Genomic DNA, 15,258 nt, shown 5'->3' with positions numbered 1-15,258 from the left:
TACAACCAATCACAATACCTTCAACATTAAATTTGTGAGATGAGCTCAGAGTAAATTTGAAGGGGAGAACTCTGAGCTCTGGGCTAGAGCCGCTGAAAAGCTTATAGAATGATGGGCTTGATGGGAGGGGAGGGACTTGACAAGAATATCTGAATTCATGATGATCTTAAACCAAAAGTTGAAGTTCTAATACTCAGGGAGGACTTGCAGGCTGATGCATTAGTACTCTTCTGCTAATTGCTCCTATTTTGTAGAAGAGTGGTAAAATCTGGAGGAAACTGATGAGAATATCAGGAGAATTACAAAAATAAGTGATTAATGTAGGATAATGTAAATGGGTGGTTGATGTTTGGCACAGATTAAGTGAGTTGAAGGATCTGTTTCCATGTTGTATCAATGACACCATGATATGTGTTGCTCAGTACTGCCCAGCTATATTTAGGTATATTTGACTGGGGCTTTGTATAAGTATTGTATAATTTAGCCAGCACAATAGTGTAGCAGTTAGTGTAATGCTATTATAGCGCCAAAGTTCAAAATAAATTTATTGTTGAAGTACATATGTGTCACTAAATACAACCTTGAGAATTGTTTTCTTGTGGGCATATTCAATAAATCTATAACAGAACGATAACCATAGCAGGATCAATGAGAGACCTCACCAAAATGGCTGCTCAGCCAGTGTGCAAAAGACACACTGTGCAAATACAAAAAGAAAGGAATACTAATAAATAAATAAATAAGCAATAAATATCGAGAACATGAGATGAAGAGTCCTTGAAAGTGAGTCCATAGGTTGTGGGAACACTTCAATGAAGTGGGGGCAAGAGAAGTTAAGTGAAGTTATCCCCTTTGGTTCAAGAACTTGATGGTTGAGGGGTAGTAACTGGACAAGGCCATCTGGCCCATCAAACCTGCTCCACCATTTAATAAAATCATGGCTGATCTGGCCATGGACTCATCTCCACCTACCTGCTTTTTCCCAATATCCATAAATTCCCCTACTATGCAAAAATCTATTCAACCTTGTCTTAAACATACTTATTGAGGTAGCCTCCTCTGCATCATTGGGCAGACATTTCCACAGATTCATCATCCTCCGGGAAAAGCAGTTCATCTTCATCTCCATCCTAAATCTACTCCTCTGAATCTTGAGGCTATGTCCTCTAGTTCTAGTCTCACCTATCAGTGGACACAACTTTCCTGCCTCTATCTTATCCATCCCTTTTATAATTTTATATGTTTCTGTAAGATCTCCTCTCAATCTTCAGAATTCCAGTGAGTACTGTCCCAAGTGACTCAATCTGTCCTCATAGTCTAACTCTCTCATCTCTGGAATCAGCCTGGTGAACTGAATGCCTCTGGGAATTTGTCACTGTGATCACCATCATTGCTTTTATTTCCATCGTGTCTGTGCTGATTTTGGTTTATTTCTGCTCATGATTCAGTAAATGTTTCCATGGGATGACCAGTTTACTGTTTTCCCTTTGCCTACCCTAAATAATTTCATGATAAATTTCTCACTCTTATGTCCAATTTTATCAGTTTTCAATGGGCCCACATTGCATCGAACTACTGGCTTTTTTAACACAATTATAGAACTAATAAAATAATTTTGATATTTCATTGAAGTTCTCTCTTGTAATCCTGTTATATGTTTTATTATATATTGGATCTTCTTTGTTCATTTATTGTATAATTTGGTTTGATATTGCTTTAAGTTCAATTTTGAATGTGTGCCACCAGTCTTACAATTTACCTATTTGGTCAGGTTACCGTGAGGTGTCACATAAATGTAACACTGATCAGCATTAACTTGAAATTTTAAAGCTCCTTTATGTTTCTGCATTGTGAATGCTGATCCCAAACTCAACCATTTAATGATCACAGCTAAATACATTTTCATACTGTTAGCCTAAAGTGGCTTGTCCCCTTGATCATTGAGGAGAAATTGTTGCAGGAATAGAATTGAAAGTACACTTGGACTAAGATGTTAACTGTCCTGTGCTAGCACCAGTGGGATCATCAGTTGATCTGCCACCTGTCTTCAGGAGTTTCGGCCCGCTTGTGATCAAGACTCCCTCGAGGTGGTGGGCCAGCAGTGCTAAAGCACCACCTTCCACTGATGAGCTTAAAAACTTGGCATCTGCCTCTATCAGAGTTGTTGGTCACTTCCATTCAACAGCTAGTCTACTCTTCAGGTATCTATGCAGCTACTGAAGAGTTTACAAAAGATGGATACACTGCCCGACTATCTGCCCCTCTGGACGTACTTGGTCCACACCCATGATGATCCTGTCTCTGCTGCCTCAGCTACAGCCCTGCTGGTTGACTTGATCTCTCTTCTAGTGAAGCCAAGGTCACGCAGCCACTTGTGGAAAGTGAACGCAATAAAGCCATGGCCACCTACTTCAAATGGATAGCATGAGACCTTCCACCCTCTGTCTCTGCACTCTGATCTTAATTCTGCATTCTTGGTTAACTCGTGCTCATGGGCTTCATTGGTGTTGTCTTCCCAGGGGACTGTGAGTTCACCAATGACTACTTCTCTGCTGGTGTCAGACCAGACGATTATATCTGGACACAATGTGGTGAAAACTATTTGCTCCGGGAAACTGCCTTTCCCATCCAGGTCGGCCTTGACACACCAATCATTGGCTGACGAAAGTATGCTTGATCGTGGGCCTGTGCTGTACACCCTTGACTTGGAGCCTTCTTTCACAAATGATATGCGATGTTCTGTGCAGCATGGGGCGTGAGATAAGTTGTGCTGCAGTACTCTCTGCTCAACCGCTTCTCTTACAACTTTGAAAACGTTGTTATGTCTCCAAGTTTACATGCCGCTGGAAAGATTGACTCTGCATGCACTCAAAATAAGTGAACTATTCACAATGGAAAATAGCACACCTAGAAATTAAATTGTATGATAAGCTGTTTACTCAACATTGTGAATGAAATTCATTTGTGTGTGTGTGTGTATGGAGAGTGATGGCTTGCAAGATTAAGTAAACTTTGATGGGTTGCGACTCATGCAAGACAAGTCCCTTTGTTACTCTGGATATTACACCATTCTTCCCCCACTAGTCATCCCACTGTCATTGTTAAACTAGTCCTTTGAACCTCACACCCTGACTCCTCTGATCCTGCCATGTCTCAACCCTTCATCCCAGCTCCAGGTCAGAGAATTGCTTAGGCACTTGAAAAAAAAATTGTAAAGTTTCCTGGACAGAACAGAAAACTGTGATTGATTGGATGGCTCTACAAAGAACTGCTCTAACTCAGTTGGCTGCAACTTCCCATACTGTAATAATACTTTTTCATTTTAAATGCTGTAGATTTTTTCCAATATTGAGATATTAACTGGACTTACAGGGGACTATTGTTTTTCTTTCTGAATGTCTGTTGGCATTCCAATACATATTAACAGAATGGGAAGTATAACATTTGATCATTTAAGGCTGCTTTTATCTAATGTAATTTCATAAATCCATTGATTTAGTTGTAGTTTGATATGCACCAGGAAACATTATGGCAAGGGAAATATTGATGAGAATGAAAGGTACTTTGTTGCCAAGAAGCTGTTTAAAATGTTTGAGTTGTGGGATTTGAGCATAAAGTTATATGCCAATTTTATACTCTGAGCTGGTAAGAGCACACCAAATCAGATCTCTTAAGGTTTTCTACCTATTCAGTTCAATCTACTGACAGAAATTGTGTCTTAAGTATTTGCTCTATCATGCATTTCTTCTTTGGTAACACATTTGTGACCAAAATTGACATAACCTCTTGCAAATTGGAGGTTGCTGGAGGTTTTAAAAAAATGTTTATATAGTCCTATGATTCACGCAAATTTCTCTTAAACATCACATGAAGGTTATACTTTAAAATTCTTATGTCAAGGTCTATTGTCAAGAAAACAGTTTCAATTCTAAGTAATGAAAAAGATTCTGAATGGACTGCAAAATATTAATTGTTTCTTCTGGTAATCATGATCAAATAGTGCATTCCTTTGATTAGGTTTATACTATGAAACATTGAAAACAATCAAATATATAATAAAAATACAAAACAAAATTACAAGAAAGAACTTTAATGAAATGCCAAAATCAATTTTATTAATTTTGTAATTGTGTTTTGAAAAAGATGGTAGTTAGATGCAATGCACAGAATATTTTCTTTTCGTGTTTTTGAAATCATGCCCCGGAAGATTCTTTCTATGTTTAGGAATTTAGCTACGTATAATTTACAGAGGAATATGGTATCCCATCGCAGGAAGCTGGTGCTTTTTATCTGAAATACTTGTTTTCCAAAGCTTGCTACTTAGAGTGAAGTAGTAGTATCTCAGTTTTAGACTTTTCTGTGAGGGACCAATTTCGATTCACTGTCCTGTCAATTCACACATTACTTGCACGTGACTAAGTCTACAATCTTTTTATAATCTATGTGAAAATCCTGTTTAATAAAAGTTGTGGCACTATCCATTTGAATAGTGTACAGTACCAGGAATGTTCAGATACAATTCAATAACTATTATTGAATACAAGAGACTAAATGCCTACCATGGTATTATCATTTCTAATTTTAAGATTATGAATGGTGGTGAAATCAAGGTTCAAATATATTTATTATCAAATAATGTATAAATTATACAACCTTGAGGTTTGCAATTCAGAGGAAATATTAACATTAGAAAAGTATTTCATCATGAAAATATGCATAATATGGAAGATATGATGTATTAATGTACAATATTACCTCAGCTCTGAACAATCAACGGATTCTGTCCTTTCTAGCTTATATTCTATCACAACAACTTCGTCAGTATTATTCTGCATATTTTAGCATACCAATGAAATATTTATGATTATAAATTAACAATGTTTTGTCATTTTAGGGTGAAGATAGTATACAGTAACAATGTATAATTGCACATGAAAGAGAGATAATTATATTTGAGAGAGAGGAAATAAATTATTCCTAAATTGTTACCATTTCACATTTGCAATAATGGATTTTGACTCCTTTTAAGAATTTTTATAAGTCTGCATCAAAGGCTGATTTCCAAACAGCAAAGTGAAAATTTAAATTCTAGAGTTCATTCCAATTTGCTTTTTTTTTTAACGCACAGTTCAGGATCTAAGTTCTCAGCTCTTGATATAAAGCTACATCTCATAACAAGAAGTGATGTTAATTGTCTTCAATAACAAGTGTACATTCAATCAAACATGATCTGAGAAGAAAATACTTTGCAAGAGTGATGTCAAACACAATCTTAGGGCAAATAATCAACAGCTTTATGAAGACAGTGGGGTTTCATAAGAGAACCTGAAAAGGTGAGGAAAGGGGAGTTTCAGAATGTGAATTGTGATACCTGAAGAAACAGGCACTAGTGAGGAGATGAACATAAGTGTAGAATTGGAATATATCTATTTGAAAGATCAAGGGCTAGAGGTTATTCAGAAGATGAAGGGATGCGGTTTTGGAAGGATGAGAAATCTAGGATGTTATTTGAAAATTCCTCAGTGGATTCATGGCTTTGTAACTCAAATCCTCCTAATATCTGCTTTGCAACTCTGGTCTTTTGCTAATCTCTCAATATAAAAGTTCTCCACGGTTTCTTCAAGTGTCAAGTCCATAAGCTCCCTTAATAAACGTTTCCACCCTCTCTAGAATACCTGGCTATTCCATCAGGGTTTTGTGATTTGCACTAATTTTTTACAATGTGGTTCAGGATTATATCTTTTTTTTAACATCACTCCCATGTGAAGCTTCTTTTGATCTTCTCTGCATAACAAAAGAGCATATTTAGTGGTATCTGTCCTGACATGCAGTGATTTTGAAATGATATCCCTGACACCCCTACCTGCCAGGATTGCCTGCAAAATATCAAGTGGTAAACAATGCAGCGCCTACAAGAGATTGCTAGGACTTTGCAATGTTGATGGTTAGTCCAGTTAAGCTTCCCACTGCTGCAGTAAGTCAACAGGAATCAGGCTGATGTGCAAATGGCATGATGAACTTAAGAAATCATCAATTATTAGATGATTAATTTGAAGGTAATTAAAATTAGAGGGAACAGCTACAAGTGCATTATCAGAGTTAAGATGGCAAAGATGCAGATGGAAGTTTTAGCAGAAGATGAACTGAAGAAAGGGAGCAGTTGAGTGGTATTTCAGAGGTAGATACAGGTGACCTTGTTGCTGATGTGTATGTAGTTGGAGTTAGATCCCAGGGTCAGATGCGATACAAACCTGGTACCTAATTTTCTGAATATCCTCCAGCCCCATGGCCTTTTGAGTAAGTGTATTCCAATTTTGTGCTCCTGTTCTTCACTGGTGCCCAAGAACTGAGTTCTGGAACTCCCTTTCCAAACCAGGTTGGTAGTCTGATCAAATTTCGGGCAAGTTCCAGAAGAGGAATTTGTATTGGGAAATAAAGACGATGAATTTGGTCCTCTCATTTTAAAGCTTGGTTATCTTTCTACTCTTCAGTGTAGGCTGTCAGACAAGCAGCTTGACAATTCAGAGTCCTAGAATCAAAGGGCTAATATGGACATCATATATGTGGAAGCCTGTGATTTGATGCCATTCTGGAAACCATAGTTTGCTTAATTAGCACCTTGCCAATTTGCTTGAGACCCTCTCCCCGTCACTAGTGGTGACATAGGTTTACATTGCACTATCTTCAGCTGGGTTCTCTGTCGAATCTTGTATTACTTATTTAGATAACACCTGTTACTAAGAACATAAGCCGTAATACTATAAAATTCCTGTTTAAGGTGATACTACTGAAGACAAGCAACAGCTTTCTGGTAGTTTGAAAGACAACAAAATTGACTAAAACATTATTAATAACACCTTTTCTTTAGTAAATTGTGAACTATCATTGCAAACAATGAAGTGGGGAGAGAAGGTGAAACAAGTTCGAGGGATGAGCTGTGCTGGTGCGTTGGTGGAGTTGGACTGAGCGACTCGGAGAGGAGGAGTCAAAGCAGAAGAGTTTCAATGCCCACCCAACTAACCTGGGTGCGAGGTTGGATTGCTCTTTGCGCCGAGCCATTTGGAGAGACTGAGAATGACTTTGAGCTTGGCGGTGTGTTCTAGGCCCGGAGCGAATCACTGGGTGGCATGGCCTAGGCCTGCAGCATTTCACTGCGGCAGGGCCTGGGTCCTAGAGCGAGGCACGATCTGCTGTTCGACTATTCAAACACTGGCCCAGATAGACTGGAAAGGCAGGGTGTTGGGACCAGAGGCGGGGGTCAGGCCGATTTTGTGCTGAGACTGTGAGAGTGCTCTGCCTGCTTTGCACTATGTCTGTGAGCTTCGTAGTGATTTGCCCTGCTAATACGATGAACCGAGACCAAGGCTTTGAGTCTGTTCCAGGCTGCTCCATGGATTCAGATCTCAGGACTCAATTCAGTTCAGGATTCTCTTGCTCACTTCTGTTGTTTGCATGATTTGTGTTCTTTTCTTCTTTCTCTTTGCATTGGATATTGGTCTTTTCCTTAATTGGGTTCTTTCTGGTTTCTTGCTTTGTGGCTGCCAATAAGCAGATACATCTCAAGGTTGTATAATTTATACATTTTTTGATATTAAATGTACTTTGAATCTTGAATGTTGAAATTCTTTCCTTCCAAAAATATTTGGAAATAGACAGCTATTCTTTCACCAGAGCAAAAATGACAATATTTTTGTAGGTGGGTCATCAGTATATGGACTGCTGCAACTTGGGAATGTGACCCAGGAGAACAAGTAACATTTTACCTATTTTGCATACAACAAGTGTAGGATGTAGGGACGAATAGATGTCAAAATCTGCTTCTGAACCTTCCATGTCTGGTACCTATGAGAGGATCAAAATGTATTCCACTTTTATAAGAGAACTCGAAGTGAGATCTGAATCTGGCCTCGTCAGACTCACCCTCACTCCAAAATTATATTCTGTACTTTGAAATCACACCTTGGTGACAATAACTGATTTGTGTATGTGTGCATGTATGTAGCAAATTTTGGAACTGCATTATCTATTTAATAAAGGAAGTATTCCAAACAATTAATTTTGGAATCAATAACTTCCAAATCAAATTCCAAATCAATAACTTCATTTCGATGGCTTTTTATTAGGACAGGCTTAGCTTGTTGAGGAATAGCCTATTGCATGCATCAGTCTCTAGTCTGAGTTGTTAGCAATAAGGAGGGTTACAATTAGCCTTAATATCCTCAGGCAATTAGTAATAAAAATATTTTGTCTTCCTACACCTGATTGCAAATGGATGGCTATTCTGTGGATTGTAATTTTCACCTCAGCAATGGCCTCTCCCACCAATAACTTAATGACTTTCTGGCATTTAGTTCTGGTTGACATGCAAATGAGAGGATTGTTATCATCTTTAGAAATATACTTCAGCATTAGCCCCTTTGAGGGAATAAGATAAGAGGAAATTCCAGAATGAAATAGATACATTTATTGGAAATGACATTTTCTAGGAAATAATTTTGGTGTTAATCCTAAATTATTGTTCTTTTTGTTGTACATTGTTCAGTACATGGTTGTTGAGGATCTTTCGAGATGCTTTACTATGGCAACAGCCTCTGTAGTTTAGACCACAATGCTGTCAATGAAAAAAATAATTTTGAAAGAAAAGACTTGCCTTTTACTTTTGTAGAGTTAGAATTTTTTATTGGGAAAATAATCTGTTTTATTCATTTTATTTCATATTTAGCTCTTGATGCTGCCCTTGCTTCGTTGACTGCTACATTAAGTCAGTCCTCATCTTCCATTTCATTATTTCTGAAAAGAAATGAAATGAAATTCAACTCCACTGAATTGTTCTCCCTTGCACAGAAGACTCCCTTCTATTTTGAAAAGGAAGGCATTTTGAAAATCAGGACATCAACAACCAAATGGAGAAAACATCAAGGTTACATTTGAATTATTTTGCAATCTTTGCATTTATGAAAAATGGGCTTGCTATTAGTATTACTCATTTACATAGAATGCCTAAAATATCCTTCCGGAAATACTTGATTAATATCCTTCCAGAAGTACAGAATAAGCTCCTTCTGTTTATAGTTACAAAATGCAGAGGTATTGGAGACATATTTTTGATTGTTCATTTAATTTTTGGAATTTTCTATTATGAAACAAAATTGCTGTTTCTTTAATACTTATTTTCAATGTCATGTTACCACAAATCACAAAATGTCTTGGTTAATAGTTGGCAAATTAATGTTACATTGTTTTCTAGAGCATTGTATAATTTTTTTTTCATAATATTGATCAGTGGTTCTAAACGTGAGCCACATGGCCCTCTAGGGGGCCATGCTGGGTTATGTAGGGGCCACAAATAAAAACTAGAAACTGAGGGCCGCAGGAGTTTCTGAATGGATCTCGATAAGTTCATTGTTTTAATGAAATATTACTAAAATATATAAATATATATATATGCACTTTGGGATTGTATTGTAGCATTTCCAAGTTATAAGCAGATTGGGGGATAAATCATAAACAAAAGAAAATGCTGGAAATCCAAAGCAACACACAGAAAATGCTGGAATCAGGCAGTGTCTATGGAAATGAAAAAACAGTTGACTTTTCGGGCTGAGACCCTTTTTCAGGACTGCAAAGGAAGGGGAAGACGCAAAAATAAAAAGGAGGGGCGAGTGGAAGGAGGGTAATGAGAAGGTGATAGGTGAAGCTAGGTGGGTAGGAAAGATGAAGGACTGGAAAGGAAGGGAAGGAGGAGAGGTGGGTCGACAATAGAGGAAAGGGAAGGAGGAGAGGACCCAGGGGGAGGTGATAGGCAGGTGAGAAGAGGCAAGAGGCCACATTGGGGAATAGAAGAACAGAGGAGTGCAAGGGAAGGAGAAATCGAAATTTATGCCATCAGATTGGAAGTTACCCAGACGAGGGGGCCATGTGTCGCCATCTCGGAACGGGAATGAGAATCGGAATTAAAATGTTTGGCTACCGGGAATATGCAGAAGAGGCCACAATAGACAACCCCAGCAGATTCTCAGATGAAGTGTTGCCTCACCTGGAATAGCTGTTTGGTGTCCTGAATGGAGGTGAGGGAGGAGGAGAATGGGCAGGTGTAGCATTTTGGCTGCTTGTAGCAATGTTCTGTGAGGGAGATTAGTGGGGAAGGACAAATGGACAAGGGAATCATGGAGGGACTGATCCCTGTGGAAAGTGGAGGGGGGAGGTGAAGATATGTTTGATGATAGGATCCCTTTGGAGGTGGTGGAAGTTGTGGAGGATGATGTGTCAGAGATGAAATTGACACCGCTAAGTCTGACACATTTTACTTGTCAGACATATTTCAAAAACTGAATTCATTGAACAAACAGATACAAGAAAAATGCAATCTCATATCATGCAAAGAGGCTATTACCACTTTCCTTGAAAAATTCAATATTCGACATTGTGAATGTATGCCTTTTCCTTCACTGGCCCTCTTAAAATAGAATTGCAAGATGATGATCTGATTGTGCATCTTGATCATGTGAAGCAACTGCAGACTGATAATGAAATTTTGGTTCTGAGTCCTGTTGGAGATGCATATTCCAGACAAATGTCTGCATTTGGGGTGAATGTGAATGGTGTTGAGTGATCTAATAACTCAAACAAAATTCAAACGCGGCATCAAAAAAAATTCTATATTACTCATAATATTCAGAATAAGCTTCCACAGCTCTGGGAGAAAGCCAAGTAGTTTTCAGTTAGATTTCTCACCTCTTATCAAATTGAATGTGGTTTTAGTCAAACTCTTCAACTGAATCCAAAAGTTGTAACCATCTTGATGTGAAAAGACGTGATCTTTGATTATCTGTAACCAAGTCGCAAGCATATATTATAAAAACACACTAGATTCATCAATCGCAAGGATCTTACTAATTACCCAAGGTAACAATATTAAGCACATTTTTGTTGCTGGTTGGAAGAATATTATATGTATTATAAATAATGTAAACTATCCAGAGCTTTGAAATGGTTTTATTTTTTATAGACGCCTGTTGCATTATATTTAACATATAATTCCTATAAACTGTTAAAACATAAGTATTGACTGTATATTAGAATAATTAATACAGTTGACAAGAAACTGTAGCAACTAATGGAGACTATGGAGGGTGGGGGCCACAGTGATAAGTGAAAGTTACGAGTGGGCCATGAGCAGGAAAAGGTTTAGAACTACTGATTTAAATCAAAGTCTTTTTAGCTTTTCAAATCAAATACTTTCCAATAGAATGGAATTCACGATTAGGTGTTTACAACAGGATTGTTGTATCTTCATAATGTAAGTTCTAAGCAATGATAGTTATCAATGAAGATGTTTGAAATTTTTGTTACACCAAGCATATGATTCTCAAAAGGAATTAATTGTACAGTTAAAATTATAATGTTAAAGAATATATAAAACTGATTATACCTGGTAAACAAAGATTCCTGGATACTGGAAATCTGAAATGAAAGGCTGAAATTCTGAAAAACAAACTTTGTGAGTCAAATATATACATTAAGAGAAAAGCAAGTGTTTCCCCATTGATCAATTTTATTTCTGTTGGAATTGGCCACCCACATAGAAACATAGAACATAGAAAACCTACAGCACCACGCAGGCCCTTTGGCCCACAAAGTTGTGCCAAACATGTCCCTACCTTAGAAATTACTAGGGTTATCCATAGCCCTCTATTTTTCTCATCTCCATGTACCTATCCAAAAGTCTCTTAAAAGACCCTATCGTATCCGTCTCCACCACCGTTGCCGGCAGCCCTTCCAGGCACTGACCACTCTCTGAGTAAAAAACTTAGCCCTGACATCTCCTCTGTACCTACTCCCCAGCACCTTAAACCTGCACCCTCTTGTGGCAGCCATTTCAGCCCTGGGGAAAAAGCCTCTGACTATCCACGCGATCAATGCCTCTCATCATCTTATACACCTCTATCAGGTCACCTCTCATCCTCCGTCACTCCAAGGAGAAAAGGCTGAGCTTACTCAACCTGTATTCATAAGGTATGCTCTCCAATCCAGGCAATATCCTTGTAAATCTCCTCTGCACCCGTTTTATGGTTTCCACATCCTTCCTGTATTGAGACGACCAGAACTGAGCACAGTACTCTAAGTGGGGTCTGACCAGGGACCTATATAGCTGCAACATTACCTCTCGGCTCCTAAATTCAGTTCCATGATTGATGAAGGCCAATACACTGTATGCCTTCTTAACCACATAGTTAACCTGCTCAGCTGCTTTGAGCGTCCTATGGACTCGGACCCCAAGATCCCTCTGATCTTCCACACTGCCAAGAGTCTTACCATTAATACTATATTCTGCCATCATATTTGACCTACCAAAATGAACCACTTCACACTTATCAGGGTTGAACTCCATCTGCCACTTCTCAGTCCAGTTTTGCATCCTATCAATGTCCTGCTGTAACCTCTGACAGCCCTCCACACTATCCACAACACCCCCAATCTTTGTGTCATCAGCAAACTTACTAACCTATCCTTCCGCTTCCTCATACAGGTCATTTATAAAATTCATGAAGAGAAGGGGTCCCAGAACAGATCCCTGAGGCACATCACTGGTCACTGACATCCATGTAGAATATGACCCGTCTACAACCACTCTTTGCCATCTGTGGGCAAGCCAGTTCTGGATCCACAAAGCAATATCCCCTTGGATCCCATGCCTCCTTACTTTCTCAATAAGCCTTGCATGGGGTACCTTATCAAATGCCTTGCTGAAATCCATATACACTACATTTACTGCTCTTCCTGTTAGAAGGGTGAGCATGAGTTGGAAAATAGTTAAGATGGGGAGGAATAAACTCGTAGTCTACATTGAGGAAAGAGTTATAAAACTAATCGTGTTTTCACTTTTAAGGCAGAATGTAAGATGTCTATTCAGGTACAAATGTTACTGGCTTCAAATGAAATGGGAAAAAATAACAGAAATCATACTTGATCTTGTATAATATTGTACAGCATTGTTTTCCAACACAAGTAGCAGATGCAATTTTAATACAGCCAATCCAAAAGACAACCAGATAAAAAAAAATTAGAGGAATGAAATGGGAATAAGTTCAGACAGTATTTTTTAATTTGTTTTACTGAGCAGAACATTGACTGCAGTTGGTTGGAAATAAATAGAGTTACTGAGTGATACATTGTGGAGAATGAGAATGATAGCATTCTTTGGAGATTTTTTGTGGGTGGGAAGGAGTTTTGGAATCTTTGTTTTAGAAGATTAAATGGATTAAGCTGAATCCATAGAAGTGGGGGGGGGGATCCTTGTTGGGGGAATGGGATTAGAGAAATAAATCTACAAATGTTGGAATCTGGAGCAACAAATAAAATGCTGGAAGAATTCAGGGGCCCAGGCAGCACCTGTAGAGTGAAATGGACCGTTGATGTTTTGAGTCCACATCCTTAATTTGATCTGAAACACAGAGAGGTGATAAAGAGGTTCAAAGTACATTTATTATCAAAGTATGTATGTACATTATGCAATTTTGAGATTCATCTCCTTACAGGTAGCCACAAAACAAAGAACGGTAAAAGATCTTAAATGTGTATATGAAATAAAGACTGTTAAACACCCAATGCTCAGAGAAAAAAAACACAAGTCATTAGGAAGGGCTCTAGGCAGACTGAGGACAGAAGAGTGGCTGGGAGATAACAAAGCACTGCAGACGATAGAATCTGATTGGTGGAGCATGGAATCAGGTAAGGGAGATGAATTGTTTAGATGGGAACATTGGGGGAGGTGACCCAGTGGAAGGAATCTGTGGGAGAAGGACAGATAGAGTGGGTGGATGAGGGGAAAGGAACAGGGTGATGGGGACTGCAGTGACTGTGGAATGAACTGGGTGACTCAGGCGGAAAGACAAAAGGCCGAGGTAGAGCAATGTGACTGAAATTGGAGCTTTCTGTTGTGGGGGGCGGAGGAATGATATGGAGATTATAGAGAATGCTTGCGGTAAGGTGGAGGGGAAAATGTCTAGGTTACTCGATAGCTTTCAGTGTTGCTTAAGAAGGGAAGCCAAATGCTAGTTAATCATAACAGATGTTTTTGAAGGAAGGTAAATGGAGAAGAATAAATGAAGGGAATGAGAAAGTAATCGCACACTGGGACTGTGGCATATAAAATGTAGTGCTGGTTGGAAACCGGAAATAATAGAGAGTGGCAGAAATGCTTAGCAGATAAATAGCATCTGCAGAGAGAAAAAAAATTGCAGGGGAATGAGTTTACATCAGAACTGGTTGGTCATCTGAAGGGCTGAAGTGATTGAATTCTGTATGAGAGATAGCTGCCTAGTCATTTTAACTTTCCAAAACTGAATTGTGTAAATGAAGAGCAGACTCAACACTTACCAAAGTGAATTTTCAAGTAAGCTTGAGATTCCACTGAGATAAAGTTGTTGGATTCCACTGAGAAGTTCATTTAGCAAACGCAAAGTCACAGTGAGAAGCAATTTAGTGGGTGGAGGGTATGTGGAGGACACAGCCAGAGAATTGGTGCAGGCAGGTATAGTTATAATATTTCAAAGACATTCAGACAGGTGCATGTATAAGAAATGTTTAGAGCAGGGGTTCCCAACCTTTTTTATGCAGTGGAGCCCTACCATTAACTGAGGGGTCCATGGATTCCATGTTGAGAATCTCCGGTTTAGAGAGAGATGCACCAACTGCATCCAGGTAGGACTAATTCGGGTAGCCAGATTGTTTGGCACGGAGGAGCAAGGCCAAAGGGCTTTTTCTATGTTGTTTAATTCTGACTGCAAGACAGAGCTCCACTTTTGGAAGCCGAGGGAATTCAGTAGCATATTTAAATGATAGCTTTATGACTCTTCCCCTAAGTCTAGAATTCATGCATTTGACAGCACTTTGGTGGAACTCTAGGATGTTGCTTTTTGAAGACTTAAATGCTGTTCACAGTATGACCCAAGGAGATCTGGTTCAACAAGAAGTACTGTATTTGATTGCTTAACAGTACACATATTTTTAGTATAACAGTTGGAGGGAAGGCTAATAGAAAGTACATGTGATAGTACAAGTGGAGGAATAATGTGAAATTAGAGAAAGCTGATTAATGATGCCAAGACCAAGGGACTGATTATTGACTTCAGGAGAGGGAAACCAGAGGTCCAAGAGCCAGTCCTCATCAGAGGATTAGAGTTGGAGAGGGTTAGCAACTTTAAATTCCTGGGTGTTGCTATTTCAGAGGACCTGTCCTGGACTTGCATAAGTCCA

General features: G+C 38.7%; 1 protein-coding gene across 6 annotated transcripts in view; it reads left to right on the top strand.

Annotated features, from left to right (window-relative positions):
- Positions 1-15,258, top strand: part of inpp4b (inositol polyphosphate-4-phosphatase type II B) — an 801,341-nt gene that overhangs the window by 73,645 nt on the left and 712,438 nt on the right. For 4 of the 6 annotated variants that reach the window (XM_073042760.1, XM_073042761.1, XM_073042759.1 and 1 more), the window contains exon 2: positions 8,723-8,920. The exons of 1 other annotated variant lie outside the window; for it this stretch is intronic. In XM_073042760.1, coding sequence (XP_072898861.1) covers positions 8,806-8,920 — 115 coding nt within the window. In that variant the 5' untranslated portion in view covers positions 8,723-8,805. Of the gene's footprint in view, positions 1-8,722; positions 8,921-15,258 lie in introns of those variants that run through there. One more of the 6 variants, XM_073042767.1, reaches the window with a different exon arrangement.

This window comes from Hemitrygon akajei, chromosome 4 (genome assembly GCF_048418815.1).
Source record: "Hemitrygon akajei chromosome 4, sHemAka1.3, whole genome shotgun sequence".
Taxonomy (NCBI): Eukaryota; Metazoa; Chordata; class Chondrichthyes; order Myliobatiformes; family Dasyatidae; genus Hemitrygon; species Hemitrygon akajei.
Note: the sequence above shows the minus strand (reverse complement) of the source record. Positions and strands in the feature narration are given on the sequence as shown.